The sequence below is a fragment of the Aristolochia californica genome, unplaced genomic scaffold, assembly GCF_029961685.1.
Source record: "Aristolochia californica isolate CCGP_79_NKW_82.1479 unplaced genomic scaffold, dmAriCali1.0.hap1 SCAF_13, whole genome shotgun sequence".
Taxonomy (NCBI): Eukaryota; Viridiplantae; Streptophyta; class Magnoliopsida; order Piperales; family Aristolochiaceae; genus Aristolochia; species Aristolochia californica.
Window position 1 is genome coordinate 2,148,319 of NW_027181804.1, and position 18,214 is coordinate 2,166,532.

The 18,214-nt window shown below is 36.1% G+C and overlaps 2 protein-coding genes across 4 annotated transcripts; one reads left to right on the forward strand and one right to left on the reverse strand.

Moving 5' to 3' along the window:
• Window positions 1–956: 956 nt before the first annotated feature.
• LOC137947899 (putative ion channel POLLUX-like 2) lies at window positions 957–16,220 on the forward strand. 3 transcript variants are annotated; one of them, XM_068793734.1, is made up of 24 exons: window positions 957–1,341; window positions 2,521–2,603; window positions 3,149–3,854; window positions 5,456–5,742; window positions 7,310–7,381; window positions 7,849–7,924; window positions 8,031–8,129; window positions 8,431–8,585; window positions 8,769–8,873; window positions 8,989–9,075; window positions 10,987–11,071; window positions 11,599–11,746; window positions 12,022–12,098; window positions 12,190–12,270; window positions 12,511–12,693; window positions 12,778–12,891; window positions 13,874–13,966; window positions 14,055–14,181; window positions 14,247–14,323; window positions 14,923–14,970; window positions 15,073–15,142; window positions 15,245–15,318; window positions 15,531–15,641; window positions 15,723–16,220. In XM_068793734.1, exons 3-24 carry the CDS (start codon window positions 3,741–3,743, stop codon window positions 15,825–15,827), a joined length of 2,388 nt encoding a protein of 795 aa, XP_068649835.1. In that variant the 5' UTR covers window positions 957–1,341; window positions 2,521–2,603; window positions 3,149–3,740; the 3' UTR covers window positions 15,828–16,220. The 3 variants fall into 3 exon arrangements, with proteins under 3 accessions (XP_068649835.1, XP_068649837.1, XP_068649836.1); XM_068793736.1 differs by having other exon boundaries at window positions 3,149–3,835; XM_068793735.1 differs by lacking the exon at window positions 957–1,341 and adding an exon at window positions 1,736–1,779.
• Window positions 16,221–16,614: 394 nt separating this feature from the next.
• Window positions 16,615–18,214, reverse strand: LOC137948459 (cytochrome P450 71A1-like). The gene is made up of 2 exons (XM_068794544.1): window positions 17,327–18,214; window positions 16,615–17,229 (listed from the first exon to the last, which is right to left on the reverse strand). Exons 1-2 carry the CDS (start codon window positions 18,212–18,214, stop codon window positions 16,615–16,617), a joined length of 1,503 nt encoding a protein of 500 aa, XP_068650645.1.

The window sequence follows — 18,214 nt, forward strand, 5'->3', positions numbered from 1 at the left end:
TCAAAGTTGCAGTCAATAGTTATTGATTGCGCAATGGGTGCTGTGAGTGGAGTGTGTTTTTAACATCTTTTTGAAGTCTCTTTGAATCATTGAGAGAGAATTATTAGAGTGATGCTTCTTCTTCCTTCTCACTGGTGTCGGCTGGATTACTCACTAGTGGCTTCCGTCACCACTCACCTTCTGCTGGTATAAATTTAATAAATAATTTAATTTTAATATATACGATAGAAATTTAACTCAAATTAAAACTTTTCTAGGATGCGATTATAGGATAAAGATACTTTTATGAGTTTATGTTGATCTTCCAACTTATATGATTAAGATATCAGTTTGTGATATTTACTTCTTATGGGTTTAGGTTCATTTTGTGGGTCTTCCTTGGTTGTGTGGCCCATCTTACAATACTTTTAGATATATAGCCTTTCTTAGTAATGTGGCTTTGGGCTTATCTTTCTACAGTTATTAATAAAATTAAAAGAAGTAAATATTTTAAATAAACTTTATTATTTTTATAGAGATTTTATAAAATAATTTATTAGATAAAAATTTATCTTACCTAAACACATTGTAATATGCAAAAGAAAAAGTCTTTTTTAGCTCAAATTTATATATTTTTAATATTTTTACGTTCAAATTACTCTTAAATTATACCAAATATATAGTATTAATTAATAATTTAAAATTAAATAATTATATTTTATTCTTTTTTAGTGAAAATATGTAATCATATGCAATAAAAAAAATTCGGAGACACAAAAAACTTATTATTAGATATTTTGTATTCCAATAACAATTTATAAATATTTTATTATTAATTAATTTTTATTAAGAAAAAGTAAAAAATATTTTATTTATTTATTAATTTTTATAAATAAAAGCAAACGAGTCCATATTTAATTATTCAATTTATTCAGCGAGTTATTTTTCACACTCTTTACGAGTAACGAGGTGGCAGAGAGGAAGTACCAGTACCAGGGTGGCGCTGCCGCCGTGGCCTGGGGAAGTGTGCCCGCGCCATGAAAGGTGCCGGTGGTTCTCCCGGAAGCCAGGCATTACTATAAAAAATTTACGCCTTTCTTGCCTGGAACCTTTCCAGATGCGGAAAATTACCTTCTGTCGTCTTCCAGCGGAGTAAAATTGAGCCTCTGCCTTCTTCGGACCTTTTGGTCAGTGTGAAGTTACATGCGGAGAATCAGCTCAAGGCTGGAGTGCAAGCGAATGCTTTTCCGACGGAACTGAAGAATCCGAATCGGAGATGATTCTTACGCAGTTGCCCGCTTGTCTCCCATTAAATACTCCTAGAATCTCGACGTTGGTCGGAGAGAGAACTTCTTCGAAGAGGTCTCTTTTCTTCTTTTTGCTTCTATTCTGGAGTTTATTTGATGCGGAAGTTGGAGGAAGTTAGAATTTGTAGAGCAGCGGTTTTTTTTCTTTCTGGCTTTGCATTTAGATTTAGGAAATGTTGGATACCTCATGTTTTTAACATGCTTGAATCGTGACGGGCATTGATTTATTTTTTGTTTTCTTTGTTTTTTTTTTCTCGTCCCGATAGTAGTGGACACCGAATCCGCTTTCCAGCTTTATAGGCCGGTCACGGATGATGTGTCCAGCTACTGCGTGTACAAATTTGACTACGTTGCCCCCCGAGCTGTAGTGTCTTGTTCGAAAGTTGTTGCGTAGTTGAGTTCCATAATAGGACTGGTTAGACTTTGAAGTTCTGGCCAGTGGGTGCTGATTGATTCAGGTCATTCTTGTTTGAGGGAAGTGTAATCTTTCTGGGTAATAGTTCATGTCATCTACATCTTGACGAAATCTTCATGCATACGTGCTGGCATGGAGAAGAGATGTTACTGGTCATCTTATCCTTGCTTTGTCCTGCTATGAAGCTCTTGTTATGCGTAGAACTGAGTGTAGTCTTTTCTCGCAGATATGTCATTGTGCTAGCTTTAAAGAGTTCAGAACAGCTTTTTGTTATTGCCGAAAAGAACTAAATTGTGGTGAAACTTAATGTTTAGTCTTCACAACAATTACCATACAGCAATAACCATGCATTTTCCCGATTCCAATTTTTACTGGAAGGAGCATTGGAAATTTTCTCTGTACCACTTGTCAATGTACGGGTTCAATGGACTAAGCACTTCTTTTCTATGTCTAAATGTTCTTTTGCGAACCAAGATTTTTTTTTTTCTGTTCTCTGGGATGTTGTTGTGCCTTTGTATTCATGGTAAGAATCAAGTTTGCCAAACATTTTCTCACTATGGAGATGCTACAAATTTGATACAATGGTGATGTTTTCGTCCAGTACTGTTCTCCAGTAAAATCACAAGTCATATATGTCATAATTTTTTGTGGCGAGACTTTCTATAGCAGAGGAAAACATAGCATTATGTTTGAATCATCCTGCTTTAGTTCCTAACTTATGTATTTAGAAACAAATTTATCTTCTGATATAAAAAGTTTTTTCTTTTTATTTAATAGTTTTGAAATTTGGTTGCTTAGGTGCTTAGCTTTTATTTGCAGGAATGTTGTTGTATCTTCTCATCAATATCGGTGGATCCAATCCTCAGTGACACGTTTTCATCTTTCATCCAGACAAATTCATGGTAGGGCTCAGACTGCCTTGTTTACATTAGCTTTTTTTCTTTTCTTCTTGACATTTTTGGTATATATTGTTGCAGTGACCATCCAGCTTCAATCTTTTTAGAAATATTCCCTGAAAAGCAATTTTACAAAAGTAACTTTTGATCTTGTGACGATTAATCATTTACAATGATTTATTTTTTATATTAGTTGCATTTGATTGTGTATCCTTTTGGTGGTTTGTATTTCTTTACTGTCTCTAGTGAAGTGAAGGGATTTCGAAAGTTGGACTATATTGGTGTGAGTTAAAAGTCCCACATCTGCTATGGCGACCTTTTAGGTTCATAAGTTGCTTTCTAAGCTTCTTGAGGTGGCTAATCATTTCCAGATGGATCTGGCCCAATGTATTAGACCGTGCACCTATATTGTCTTGTGCTTTTGGATAAATATAGGTTGGTGTAGATTTTTGGAATCTTGATGTCTTAAATAGCTGTCATAACTCATAAGAATTGTAAATTTATGGGGGGTTTAATGGTTTATCCTAAAGAGCTACTTCACTTTTTGTTAGGAAAATGGGAGAATGGTTGTCAAAAGGTATCCAGCGCAATGGATTCTCGGACAGGTAGTAGATCCATCAAAATGGATTCACAGTGTGGTTCCAAGAATGAAGCCATTGATCTGACTCAAAAATGGTGGAGCAATTCTTATGCTGTATTCTCCTTGCAGATACTTTTAAATTTCTGCTGCTTATATGGCTGTTTACTTTTGGTGTATGTTTCATAGTTCATGTTAAGAACTTATGTAATTGTGTTGGGTTTCTCTAAAGTTTCAAAAACATGGAAAACATGAAGATTACACATGAAATATGACACAAGCTTCAGACTACTGGCATGCGTATCATATGAGCCTAATTACACAATTCCTGAAAATTAGCTGTAATTCTTGTTCCAATGGATCTTATGTTTAAAAGCTTATGATTGTGGAAATAAATTTGTTTCAGCACAAATTGCCACACCACAAAATTTTCCTAGTAAGATTTTTTTCAGCTAGAAAAGTGTTTCCAGGAAACATGAAGGACAAGTGGTCCTTGAAGATGTATTTTTACTAGAAACACTTTTCCAACATTTCCTGAAAAATGCATTAATAAGGCCTTATAGTTGATGAAAGTAATTTTTCTTGTTCCAATGGATCTTATGTTCAAAATGGATTCACAGTGTGGTTCCAAGAATGAAGCCATTGATCTGACTCAAAAATGGTGGAGCAATTCTTATGCTGTATTCTCCTTGCAGATACTTTTAAATTTCTGCTGTTAATATGGCTGTTTACTTTTGGTGTATGTTTCATAGTTCATGTGAAGAACTTATGTAATTGTGTTGGGTTTCTCTAAAGTTTCAAAAACATGGAAAACATGAAGATTACACATGAAATATGACACAAGCTTCAGACTACTGGCATGCGCGTCATATGAGCATAATTACGCAATTCCTGAAAATTAACTGTAATTCTTGTTCCAATGGATCTTATCTTTCTACTGATTTACAGACTGACCTCATTTTCTCCTTTTATTCCCTTTCTTTTTCCCGGTTTAGGGTTTTTCTTTTCGTGCATCAGGTATGGGTCACAGTGCACGTGCCGGAACTCCTAGCCCGGTTTCGACCCGGATGCAGCCAGTATTGCTCAAAATTCAAAACATAAAAGTTGTAGAAAGTTTTCTTGGAATTCCAGAGCATCTTGAATCATCTCCATCAGAGCTCAGATGAGAGAGTTATGCCCAGATTACACAATAATGTCGAAACTGTCCAGAATCACCCAAATACCTTCGTTTTGCACTTAACGCTTTCATTTGCATCCTAAATCAAAATATAAGAATAATGAGTATATTTAGGCACCAAATAATTATAAAAGCCCTAACATTAAGGGATAAGAATATGAAATTTTGCATTCTCATCAAATTGATGTTTGGCAAGTTGGTAATTCCAAACTGAAATTTGAAGTTACATTCTGTAATGATTCCGTTGGAAAAGGTAAGAGGAAGATAGAAAAAGAAAAAAGAGTAGGTTAGGGTTTGGATGAGTTGGAGATGAGAAGGAGAGATAGAGAAGAGGGAGGAAGAGAATTTAGAAAGAGAATTAGGTTTTATCTGAGTATAATACACGTTCCTTAAACATTCTACTAAATAAGAGATTACATAGATTTTGAATAGGAAAATAAAACTAACTAATCCTTAGCTAACTTAGACACCAACTCCTAAACTAATTTGCTTTTGTCAATTTGACATCTAATAGAAACTCCTAAAACTAAATTAGAAGCCAATTCTCTCCTAAATATAGGCATCGATTTAAATCCGAACTTTTGACTATTGTATCCTTCTACCTAAACCCTAAAAATCCATTATTCTCTTACACCCTTTTTACTAATTTACCCCTAAAATTATTTGGATCCTAACACATTCTTGGAAAATTATTTTATTTTGGATCTTATCATATTTCTGGTGAGGGGGCTGCTTCAGTCTCCTTCATTTCTTTGTGGCATGTGTTTGGTTCTTTCTTTTATTTCAATAGAATTTGTCTTTATCTTTGTTGAAAACCAGTACATGTTATTTAAATTTACAAGCAATTTAATAAACTGAAGCGCCTGCTTAAGTCAGAGGTTCTTGACCATGTGCAAATGGTTAATTTCCTAATGGTGGACATAACTTAGTTCTTCAATAGCTAATTACTATCCAGTGCTGTCGAGATGTTTTCAGTATATATTTAGATGTTATGTATTAACCTAATCTTGTTCTTTTGTTATGCTTGATCTATGTCATGCAACTTGATATTGTATCTTCCCTCAATATTATTTCTTTATCTTGTTTCTTCTAAATTCATGGCAGGTTTGGCAAGCTCGATTATTTGTGCTATCTCTACCAGCCTATTTCGTTTACAGATTGTCATGTTTAAACCATATAAAGATATTTGTGTGGATAAGCCCAAAATTGTTGGTCTATCTTTCTGGTGCTTTTGCTTCTACTAGTTCACCTTTTGCTTGTATATCCAACTCTTTGAATAAACCCCTACCACTCAAGTTGGATATTTCCTTTCCTTCATTTCAAGATGCTAAATGGTTCTTGTCGCGGCTAATTTATCTTTTCAACGTACAACTTGAGCGAAACATAACAATGTAAGTAGTGCATACAATTTGACTGTGGTTTACTTGCTTATCTTTTTTATTTAATTGTACATGGTTTTACTTTTAATAGGCTTTGCTTCACAGCTACTCATGGCTTACTGATTGTGTTTTTCCAGATGTGGATAGAAGTGCCTTTTGTCTATCTCAGTGTGCTTGAACATTTCACTGCATGCAGTTAAATTAGGGCTAGGAATCCCAATGATTTTCAATTACCCAATAACCTGAAGTATCTAATAAAAGTTCGACTGGTAGTAGTTTTCATTTCAGCCTGTTATCCTGGTTTACATCAGGCTCTAAATCTGAATCTATATAACTGGACTAAACACAACTGCTTTGAAATCTGAATTCCACCCTGCAGCCCATTTGGTATTTATTTTTCTGTTTTTTTTTAATGGTGAATTCATTATTTCTGTCAGATTATGATTGTCTTGCCTTTTCCCAACTAGTAAGGATAGGATCTTTCAAGCTAAACTAGTGTGGGGTTATTCTCCTACAACAACTTCACCCACTATGAGACTGCTGGCCTGAGATGTGAATCATATGCTTAGACCATGAAATGTGGACCTTTTCCTACCACTAACAATTTCAAATTTTTGTTGACTTTATGAATAAAATAAAAAATAAAAATACCTTTTGTAATAGTTTTAAAGAAGAACCTTATTTCTTCCTTTATTGTTCGATTTCACATTTTCTTCTGGCTTTTCTAAAGCACTACCACATTCAGTCTGATTTTCATTTTAAAGCCAAATTAGGGATTAGAATCGGTTTGAGTCAACCTTATACAGAAGATAAGTGTCAATCTGAATCCAAACTGGACGTCATTTTTGGCTGCCCTTGGTCTATGGACCTTAGTCAGGTATCATCCAGACAAAATGGTCCTATAAGCCATTCAGATCGGAGTCCGAGTCCATATATATATGACACGATCCTACGTTGCTTTCAACAATACTCTTAAGAGTGTAGCTGGTAATGGGTGCCAATTTCCTATCTTAGAATGCTGCATTTGCTCATGAATGGATTCATAAACTATCCAGAAGTTTTACTACGTAGTTTTCCTTCTGAAATTAAAAGCTCAGTGAGTCTTTCTAGCGGTCTTAATAAATAACAAATGTAGTGCATCTTTAATGTGAGTTGTCATGCACTTGAGTTATTTGAGGTTATTCCCTTAAACAAAGAATCTTGTGGCATAGTTAGGTATAGATTATGTAACTAGCTCCTATTTGTCCTATAGAATCTGATTTTTCTCTTTATCTTGAACTCTTCTCATAACCTTCATCTCAGAGATACTTAGTTGAGACTATTTATTAGAATCTTGCTGCAGTTAGTTTCTTCTTTTCCTTCTTCTTCTCCTCCATCTGTAAATAGTATGTTGTGACAATATAAAGTTCATATGGATGTCATAGATCCCAATGTTATGATTTATATGAAGTTTACTAGTAAGGTATTAAATTTGCTAGCATTGTACTGATTCTATTGTGTGAGTGTTTTTTTTCCTGTGCTTGTCTGTATGCAATTTGCAAGTTCATTTTTTTAACCTGTAGAAAATTGTATATTTTAGGTTTCTTTTTGTGTTGCTTGTGGCGTGCTTCTCAGTTGTCATTGTTGGGGGCTTTCTGTTCTACAGATACAGGTTAGCTTCTTCTACCTTTTTATATGGTCAAATGATAATATTCATAGAGCTGCCATTCAAATTTCAAGGATATTTGTGGCACTGTATCATGCTGCAATAGTGTAGAACATGAACTACATCTTTTTGCTTCAGAACCCTTAAGCTGCTATAGCTTTAGGTCTTCTTAGCCCTTTGTCTTAGATTTATTTGTTTTGTGTGATCTGTGGGTTTTGGCGGTTTTGGCTTACCTGTACATGTGTTAAAACTAGATAAACAGAGCACTTGCACCCAAGAGTAAATATTCCCAAAAGTGTCGTTGTTAATTGTATGATTTTCAAATTCTAACAAGGTCATTTCAAAAAAAAAAAAATTCTAACAAGGTTCAAGGTTGGAATCTGCTCACTATATCCTTCGCTATTTAGCTTTATTTATCCTCATTTTTGCTGCATTTGTTTAATTACTCAATTTTCATGCTTGAGACATTTCAGGAACCACCAGCAGTCTCTGGAGGATTGTTTTTGGGAAGCCTGGGCATGCCTGTGCTCTTCGTCAACTCACTTACGGGTATGAGTTTTAAATACCTAACCATGTCAGAAATGAAACTCGTTTATAAGTTTTGATTTGCTGACCTGGCTGATCTTTGATATTATGTTTTCTTCTTCTCTCACAGGAACAAACTCGTGTAGAACGTATTATTGGTCTGGTTCTGGCAATTTGGGGTATTCTATTTTATTCCCGCTTGTTGAGTACCATGACTGAACAATTCAGAGTGAGTTCTTGGCTACCATAATTACTCCTTAAGTTTCTTAGGCTATTCAATTGCAGGGTACTGGTAATTCTATGACTAAAATGTTCATTCATCCAGTTTCTCAGTGAAGCCCTTGAAAATCTCAGCCATGTTTCCTTGGATGTGTGTTCTCTAAGGAAAAGGAGGAAACCACACATAATTTTCATACTTAACGTTCTGATGAACTCTCTAAGCCTGACTAAACCCCATTGTAGATTAGCATCTAATATTTCCTGTCTGATCTTTTGTGGCTCTCATCCTGACGGCTACCTTATGTGAACAGAATAATATGCAAAAAATCAGAGAAGGAGCTCAACTTCAAGTCATGGAAAGTGATCATATCATTATTTGTGGCGTAAATAGTCACTTGACATTTATACTAAAGCAGCTTAATAAATATCATGAATTGGCAGTTCATCTGGGAACTGCTACAGCCAGGTATATGCTTTGATGGATGTAGTACTCACCTATGTTAAGTTACTCACGAATGTACTGCATTGGTTTCTTTCATTCACCATATGCTCCCTTTACAGAAACTACCATCCTTTCTTCTTACAATTTCAAAAATTACTCAGGTTTTTGTTCATCGGTTACCATGCTTCCTTGCATGCATGTATGCAGGCGGCAAAGAATTCTTCTGTTGTCTGACTTACCGCGGAAGCAGATGGAAAAGCTCGCATATAGCATTTCCAAAGATCTGAACCATATTGATCTCCTTACAAAGAGGTAGGTGATTATTCAAGCTGCATTGATTAGCTCTCATGTTCATTACTCACTTTCCTAGAAATCTGTGAAGCTCAACACGTGTTACGAGAAAAATTCTTGTTGTTGATCTTTGCAGTTGTAGCCTTTGCTTGACAAAGTCTTTTGAACGAGCAGCAGCTCATGAGGCTCGATCTATTATTATTTTGCCTGCAAAGGGTGATAGGTATATCTTTTGTTACTCAATAATTTTATTTGCACTTGACTATTTAATGCATTGGTATGTTAAAAATATATGAAATAAGTGGATTTGGTCTTTGGCTCAATGGTCGCATGGGGCTTTTTGTTGTGAGGTATAGTCAAGCCTCACCGAGGGAGTATTGAGTGTAATGTGAATGTAACCAGCAGTAAAAAACAAGTAATAGTCTCATTGTTTGGGAAGGTTTTCCTCCTTTGTAAATTGCTCTTTCGAGTTTTTTGTCTTAATAAAAATCAGCATCATTAAAAAATAAATAAATAAATAAATAATAGTGGAATAAATGAAGGTTTCAACTAATCGATTTCATTATTTTTCCTTTACTCCTTCAAGTTACTTTCAATGTATTTGGTGCAAACTTGACATTTGTTTGTTCTACTTTTATGATCTGAAGGCAAATGTTACTCATGAGTGATGGTAAAAATAATCATAGTTTTTGAAAAAAAAAATCATGGTTTGGAAGCCCAAACTATATCTGGTGTTAATTTGTGTCAGCATAGGTCACTGTTATCAATTTAGTATTTATATGCACAAAAATCTGAAGTTCTAAAGAAAAGGATATTGTCATAACCAGAGGCTCGAAGTAGGGGATATCTACATCAATCGAAAAATCAGGACTTATAGTCTTGATTTCCAATCATTTTACTTTGGGGACAACTAAACGGGCCCTGAACTAGGCCCAATTGAACAGACTTCCTGCTTTGATACTGTGTTAAAGTTGGGTGTAGGTCCATCCCAAAATGACTAGCCAAGTCTTATGATTTTTCCTGATTTCAACTCATTTGGGATTATTTCCTTATGTTAAATTACATAGGCAGGGGTATTTTGGTTATTTAATATATATATATAGAGGGTTGATCCAATACGAAAAGCCATTTAGTGCGAAACATGTGAAATGCTATCTCAGCCATCCGATCACAATCAACGGCTATCTTAGCCATCTGATCACGATCAACGACTATCTCAGCCGTCCAATCAACGGCTATCTCAACCGTTCGATCATGATCGACTGGCTGAGATAACCTTTTCGCATGTTTCACACCAAATGGCTTTTCGTATTGGATCAGCCGTGTATATATACACACACACATCTGATAAGTGTCATAATGTATCAGATAGGCAGTCTTTTATGTCATGAGACAATGCTTAAATTTCTTGAAAATCTAAGTTGTATAGAGAGAGATATGGAGGATTGTACTTGAGGGGCATTTTTGTCCTTTCATCTCGATTTCACTAAAAGCAGTTATAAAGAGGATTAGTCTTGATTTTCAGAGACTAATCACACAGCCACCACTGCTGCTTCTCTTTCCCCCTTTACTTCTTCTCCTCTTCTAACTCAAAATTCCTGTTATTTCTTGATTTTTATCACCTAATAACATCTTTAAACTGCATTTAAGGGACAAAAATGCGTACTCTGGCTGTAAGGTGCTCCAGTTGTCTGCTTATGCTCAAATAAGTCAACAGGGCCAAGCATCTGACAAATTGCTCTTTGATTTTGACTATACTAGTTGGAGAAAATTAGTTTCATTACTGGTTGAACCTAGAGAAATATTGTTTTGGTATTTCAAAAAATTATATATTGCATATTGAGAGATACACAAAAATTGATATTTTTATCTATATGTCAAGGAGTGGCAGATAGTTCTTAAAACAGTTAAGCAAGATAAATTATACAAATGTTAGTAATAACTTTGGCAAACAGGATCCAGCCTTTACTGCTGTTAACTTCTCTACTATCATTCATTTGGTTCTTACATGTGTCTAGCTTTACAAAGAATTACCTCAACCTTTATCGTTTTATGTACTCAAGTTGCATCTTCCTCTGATCATGTACCATTGAAGCTTAGGAAAGAGATTCATGGGAATGTTCTTGCTGATTAGGTATGAAGTTAATACAGATGCATTCCTCTCTATTTTAGCTCTTCAGCCTTTGCCGAAGATGTCATCTATCCCAACAATCGTTGAGGTATGCGAGAGTACTTCTATCAGTCTGATTTCCATAATGTGCTATATTTTGGTGGTATTCATTGTGAACTTTACTAAATTTTTTATTTTTTTTAATGGGATTTGATTTCAGAATTGGCTTGCTAGAAATAATATTAGCATCTGTCAGGAAAGATAAGAGATTGACATGTTGCTAATTGAAACTGTGTTGCTTCCTTTCGAGTCAATAAGGAAATTTTGCTGCAAATGTTAACTCTTCTCTTTTGTATTAGACTTAGTATTGATACGTGGGAGCTTTGTTTGGAGTTGATCGGATAAGTTTGGCAGTTTCCATTTTGTTTCTGGGGAGGATGTGAGGAAATTATTGTATGATTACTTTGGAGTTGATCAGATAAGTTTGACAGTTTTCATCCCAGAAACAAAAATTAATGCTTCTAGGGTGGATGTGAGGAAATTATTAAATGAATACTGCCTCCCTTAACTTGGTCCTCTTAAGCTTTAGTGATGAACAAAATGGTGTTTTAAATGTTTTTACTCATGTTGTTGTAGGTTGCTGACTCCAGCACATGTGAACTTCTGAAATCAATCTCAGGCTTAAAGGTGGAGCCCGTTGAAAATGTTGCATCTAAGTTGTTTGTTCAGTGTTCTCGGCAAAAGGGGCTTATAAAAATCTACAGGCACTTGCTTAACATTCAAAGTACTTCCTTCATTCCATGAAGAACTGCTGCAGGATGCTTGTTCTTCTTTCATTTTGTTTTTTGTTGTACTTTCCAACTTTTTGTACAATGTAATTGGATTGCAATTCCTTAACTGCATGAGAAAAATGGGGCTTCATAAACTGGTGTATGAATTTTACTCAACGAGGATAGAGCTCTACTAAGTTTTTCTTTGCGAGTACGAAAGTGAAGATCTTATTGCTGCTAACATTTTATTTCTTTTGGTTCTGACTGTTCAATTTCTTCATTTCTGCAGAAGATGTATTCAATCTTTGCAGTTTCCCTAACCTTGAAGGATATACATATAAGAATGTTAGACGCGGCTTTCAGGAGGTCAAACTGTCTTTGAAATTTAACAACAGTTTATTTTAAAGGAGTTATTTTTCTTGAATTGCTTTACTGAGCTTTAGCTGCTTGTTTGCAGGGTGTAGTTTGTGGTCTTTACAGAGATGGGAAAATAAACTTCCACCCAAATGATGAAGAAGTGCTGAAGGAAACTGACAAAGTATCTGAACATTTAGATAAACATAAGAACATATATTTTATGTTAATTATTTAGGAAATACAAACATAAAATTATTTTGACAATATTTTATTCATCTGTAACAGGATCAGAAATAATGTACATACCTGTTTTAATTTTCTGGCATAATTTTTAAGTTGTAATGAAACTCTTCGGAAGGCCTCCTTTGGAAGCAAGCAACTTCTTCCAAAATTATTAATGAGATTCTATTTTGATATGTAGGTGTTGTTCATTGCACCAGTTCACTGGAAAAATAGGACACAACTTTTATTACCGAGTGCTACCAAAATTCTAAGGGATACATCTGAAAATATGGCAATGAGCAATTTTAATTCAGAGGTATCTGAGTTGACGAAGATGCGACTTCAAAATATTGTGAAACGCCCTTCAAAGTCTGGTTCAAAGGTATTGAGGAATTAAAGATCATTGATTTCAGACAAGTTAAAATATTTTGATATCTGTATATTTAATATCGTCTACTTGTTTCAGACATCAGATTGGACTTTGGGCCCGACCGAATGCATACTTATGCTTGGATGGCGCCCAAATGTCAATGAAATGATTCGTGAATATGATGCTTATCTTGGACCTGGCAGTAAATTGGTACACGATTCCATACTATTGGCCTTTTGCTATAGATTGTTGATAAAAAGCCTGTGTGTTTATTTATTTATTTATTTAAGAATTGATCGGCTAGTTTGGGATGGAGGAATAAGGTTTGACAAGTGGATGCATTATGGAAATAAAACTGAAGAAAAATCTCTCACAAAGTAGTTCTTTTCATGAATTTGTTAAATGTTCAACTGATCTATTTATCAAAAGAATAGCATCATTCATTTAAAAAAAAAAAAAAAGAATAGCATCATGACCACAGAAAAAAATAGACAGAAAAACAGCATAATCAAAAGTTTGGGGAAAAAGAAAGTCTATATGGGAAAATCCTGACTTGTTTTCTAGAGCTTGTTATTAAACAGTCGATGGCCAAATTAGATAGACGATTTCATTAATGATAATTGTCTCGTAAGAGAACAGGAGATGAATTCTGTATTCTAATTTCCTTTTAGTGTTTTCCTGCTTGTGTGATTCAAAATATTTTTCTGCTCATATCATGTCAAAATGAATTCTTGCTGATGAAGGTACTGAATCCATGACCTAAAAAGGTTATTTTATTAGTATGAGCTTGCCAAGACACTTTTTGATTGGTAGTAGGATCAATCTGTTTTGGAAGATAGTTTATAATAGGACAAAAGCCAGTCATCATCCATTGTAAAACATCTTTAAATGACAAATAGTGAGTTTAACCATGTATTTGCTATTGAGATCTGGGAGCACTCATCCATTGAAATGCATGAGTAATGAATTTTTTCTAACGTATTTAGCTATAGCATCAGTACGGGTTTTTACTATTTTTTAAATTTTTTTGAGGACAAATGGGCAATTTAGTAAGTTTTTACTAGAATTCAAAGAAATAAGGAGCATCTGATGCATCAGTACGACAATCTTTATTCACTAGCATGCGATCTTACTTTTTCAATTTCTTATTTTAATTGGTTCATTTCTGACTTTGTTATTTATGAAATCATAGGAAATACTTTCAGTTGCCTCCATTAAAGAAAGAAATCAAGCCACTAATCAAGTTGGTCTAAATAAAGTAAAAAATGTTCATGTTTGTCACAGGGTACTCTCTCTCTCTCTCTTTGTTTCTCTCTCTTTCTTAAGAGTTATGTCCATATCTGTATTATAATCAATCTACTCGTGTCTGTCAGGTAGGAAATCCCATGAACTATGATATCTTAAAAGAAGCTATACTCAATATACAAAGTTCTTTCAAGGGCAAAGAAGATATTCCGTTTTCAATTGTTGTCATTTCTGACATAGAATGGCTAGCTGGAGGTAATAACAATTAGTGGAAATTATTTCTCTTTGGAATTAATCTAGATATAAAGTTTTTCTTTCAGATCCATCAAGAGCAGACAAACATTCTGCATATTCTCTTCTCCTGGCTGAAACTATTTGCCAGAAACACAGGGTTAAGGTGAGTCCATATTGGGCTTAGTTGCTTTTAATTTTGAATGACAAAATTTATTAGGAGAGGATATAAAGGGCATGAGAGGTAAAATAAAAGAAAATATACATAGTAGTAGATGATGTGTAACAATCAAAGCTCCCAGAAAACAATACTGGAGAAGAAAAATGCTGCTTCCAACAAGTTGCAATGCCAAATAAAGATTCTCTCATAGCAACTGGATGAAATCAAAGAAAATTAATCTGTAGAATATTGAAGTATATGCCGTAAGAGTGTAGCATGTACATGTTAGAGCCCTAACAAGCTTTCTGGTGGATATATAAAAGTTAAATATACCAAAGTCTTGTCTAATATGATTTTTATTATATTTTTTCATATTTGAAAGGCATTCATATGAATTTATGTTTAAAGTTAACAACTGTCAAGCTTACGATATACCATTGAACCAATCTTGTATGAGCTCCCTTTTTATATTGTTATATACAGTTAAAAGCCCTAATTTGTTCTGATATATTAAAGAATAAATAGCTACGTGATCCTTCAATTTCAGTTATTCATCTAAAATACAGGTATTTACCTTTTATTGATAGTGGTAAATTATAATACAGGTAGAAAACTTGGTTGCTGAAATGGTGGACACGAAATTGGGAAAACAAGTAATCCATACTTTGCCCTCTAAAACTATTACACATTTTGGATGCACATTTGTTTCTTGTAAAAACATACACTTGTTCACACTTATCTTCTGTTATTTGCAGATTGCAAGAATAAACCCATCACTGACGTATATCGGTGGAGAAGAAATAATGAGCCTAGTGACTGCCCAAGGTTCAGGGTGTTCTGATTTTTTATTTATTTTTATCTCCTTTAACATATCTATGTCTAGTCGACTCTATAAAGAGAATAAGCAAATCCCTTTCTTCGAAACAGTGGCAGAGAATGGTGAACTGAATGAAGTCTGGAAAGATCTGCTCAATGCAGAGGGGGATGAAATTTATGTGAAGGTAAACCCCTTTTCCATCTAGCTTATCGTATGACTGATCCAAAGTTATTAACACCTCGTTTCTCGAAGTGAAACCAAGAGCTTTTTGACCATCCTGTGTCGAAGTTTAAATTGTATGACTACAATTATATTGTCATTCATACATTTATTTTTGAAGTGTGTTCTGCAACCCTACCTGAAGCATTTTGTTGTCATTTTCTGGTATGCTGATAGGACATTGGCCTCTACATGAAAGCGGGTGAGAGACCTTCATTTTCCGAGCTTTCTGAAAGGGCACATTTGCGTGGGGAAGTTGCTATTGGATATATAAAGAACAATAAGAAGGTGAATATTCAGATTGTGTGGTGTAGTTTTGGAGATGCATGATGGCTTGAGTTTTCAATCTCATAATTTTAACTCTTGCAGGTTCTGAACCCAAATCGAAAATCGGAGCCACTTACACTTGACATGTCGGACTCAGTAATAGTAATAGCAGAGCTTGAGGGGGAGCAGCCCATCATTCTGCCGTAACATGCACTCGTTATAACTAATCTATCTGGGACTTATTTGCAAGAAGATCACCTTTTTATGGGCTGTTCCAGAACGCCCCTCCTAGGGCAAAATCTGAGAGATGACTGCCTCGTGGTGTCTGGTTTATTGGTTTCTCTGGTCTCTATTTCTTCTTCGCTGGGTGAACTGTTGCAGTTGCCCACGGATGTCTTCTATGAGCCATGGGGATGTTAGGTATCGTTTTCATTTTCTCAATCATCTGAAACCAACACTGGGACATAAATCTTCAGAGCAAACCATGCAAGGTCAGCACTTTTGGACTCATGTGGGATGCTTTTGATGAATCTTTTCTCCCTGTATTTGTCATTTTTACCGATCAGAATCAAGAAGTAAACGAAGACAAGATGAAAATAATCGAAACGAAGTTACACGGTTAAAAACTACTGAGCATTTATTGGAAGACCAGTCGACCTTGTCTGCAATCAAAGATGAGGAATCCTATTCAAACAAGGAAATACGTGAACCACGCTCATCTGGAACTGAAATTCTTGGTCCACTAGGCTGTGATTAGATTTTATGAGTATTGCAAAAATAGGACATCAACACATGAAGTATTTTTTTTTATTATTATTATTAAATTTAAACACTAAGTAACATTTGAAGCATAAAACTAGAGCCCTAAACACAGGTCACAGGTCTCTTTGGGACAGCATCGTCAGTAATTATGATTGTGACATTTAACCTTTATTGTTTATGGGATTTGCATGGAGACATTATTCCCTTGGTAATTGCCAGCCAGAGACACAGCTCAAGAACTGATGTGAGCTTTTGGCACAAGCAGAAGAGGAGATCGCCTGTGCATGGCGATTCCTCCTGCTTCGTTCTCGTCCTCCTCGTCTTCGCTCCAACCACAAGGAAAGTCCCAGTCAAAAGCGTACAAAAGATTTGCAAGAGCGAGCTCCACGATCACCATCCCAAGGTTTATACCAGGGCACCCTCGTCGTCCTGCTCCGAATGGGATCAGCTCGAAATTTGACCCCTTGTGGTCGATCGAATCGTCTGAGAATCTCTCTGGTATGAAATCTTCGGGGCTGTCCCAGCTTTCGGGGTCTCTGCCAATGGCGAATACGTTGACGAAGACCCTCGTCTTGGCGGGGATCTCGTAGCCATAGACTTTACAGTCTCTGGTGGTCGCGTGTGGCACGAGCAGAGGAGCAGGAGGATGTAGACGTAGAGTCTCCTTGATGACCGATTTGAGGTAATGAAGCTGGTTGACGTCGTACTCTTCGACTTTGGCTTTTCCTGCAGCGACCCTTCTCACCTCTTCTTGTGCTTTCTTCAGGACTTTCTTGTTCTTCATCAGCTCCGTCATCGTCCATTCCATTACAGTGGAGCTTGAATCTGTTCCCCCGAATAAAATGTTCTGCAACAAGAACAACATATCGTTGATGGAAGAGAAAAATTAACGTTTCATAACGAAGAATGAGTGAGTGTGAGCAGACTAATAATTAATAGTTAACCATGAGAACCGCTTTGATGTGATCTCTTGTTAATCCTAGTTCTTTCTGGACTTTAATCAGCACATCGACGAAGTCTTCTTGCTCCAATGTTTCAGACCTGGAGGGGTTTAAATGCTCCTCGATCACCTCCTCGTAGAACCCATCCAGATCCAGAAAAACCTTTCTGAGTCTCCCTTGTTTCCCCGTAAGGACATCCACCCAACCCAGAGACGGAAAATAATCTGCAACGAAGAAAGCTACAGACAACTCTCCTCCCTCGGCGAGAACTTGATGAAACCTGCTCCTCTCGCCATCGCCGACCTGGTAACTCTTACCCAGAGCGGCTCTGCAAGTTACGTTGTTCGTGAGGGAGAACAGCATCTCGCTGAGGTTCACAACCCCTCTCCACTGACAAGATTTGGAAATGTTTCCGACCAAGTGGTTCACTTCTTCCTCTCGAATGAAACGAAACGACTGCACCCTCTTGGAGCTGAAGAGCTCGAGAGTGCAGACCTTCCGCATCTGTCGCCAGCCCTCCCCATACGGTGCAAAAGCGACATCAAGAAAATTGTAAGAGACTGTTCTGTAGCTGACGAGGTCGGGTCTGCCACAGAAGTCGAGATCATGGGTTTTGAGCACCATTTCGGCGATTTTAGCCGAAGAAATGGCGACTGCTGGAACGCTCCCGAGCTGGAGATGCATGAGGGGACCGTATCGTTTGGAGAGCTGCCACAGGGATCGATGGGCTAATCCGCCAATTTGGTGAAGGTTGCCGATGATTGGAAGTATAGGGGGACCTGGGGGGAAGTTTTGGGTCTTGACCCTTCTGCTTCTCCATGCGAAAATGGACAGAAGCAGAGTAACTGAAAGAATGGGAAGGCATGAGAGGAGAGAAGGTAGGGGATCCAT

Coding starts and splice junctions, on each gene's coding strand:
- LOC137948459 (XM_068794544.1), bottom strand. CDS start 18,214: ATGGATCCCCTACCTTCTCTCCTCTCATGCCTTCCCATTCTTTCAGTT. Junction 17,230..17,326: donor ACATCAAAGCGGTTCTCATG/GTTAACTATTAA, acceptor TTCTTGTTGCAG/AACATTTTATTCGGGGGAAC.
- LOC137947899 (XM_068793734.1), top strand. CDS start 3,741: ATGAAAGTAATTTTTCTTGTTCCAATGGATCTTATGTTCAAAATGGAT. Junction 11,072..11,598: donor CTATCCCAACAATCGTTGAG/GTATGCGAGAGT, acceptor ATGTTGTTGTAG/GTTGCTGACTCCAGCACATG. Junction 14,182..14,246: donor CATAGAATGGCTAGCTGGAG/GTAATAACAATT, acceptor TTTTTCTTTCAG/ATCCATCAAGAGCAGACAAA.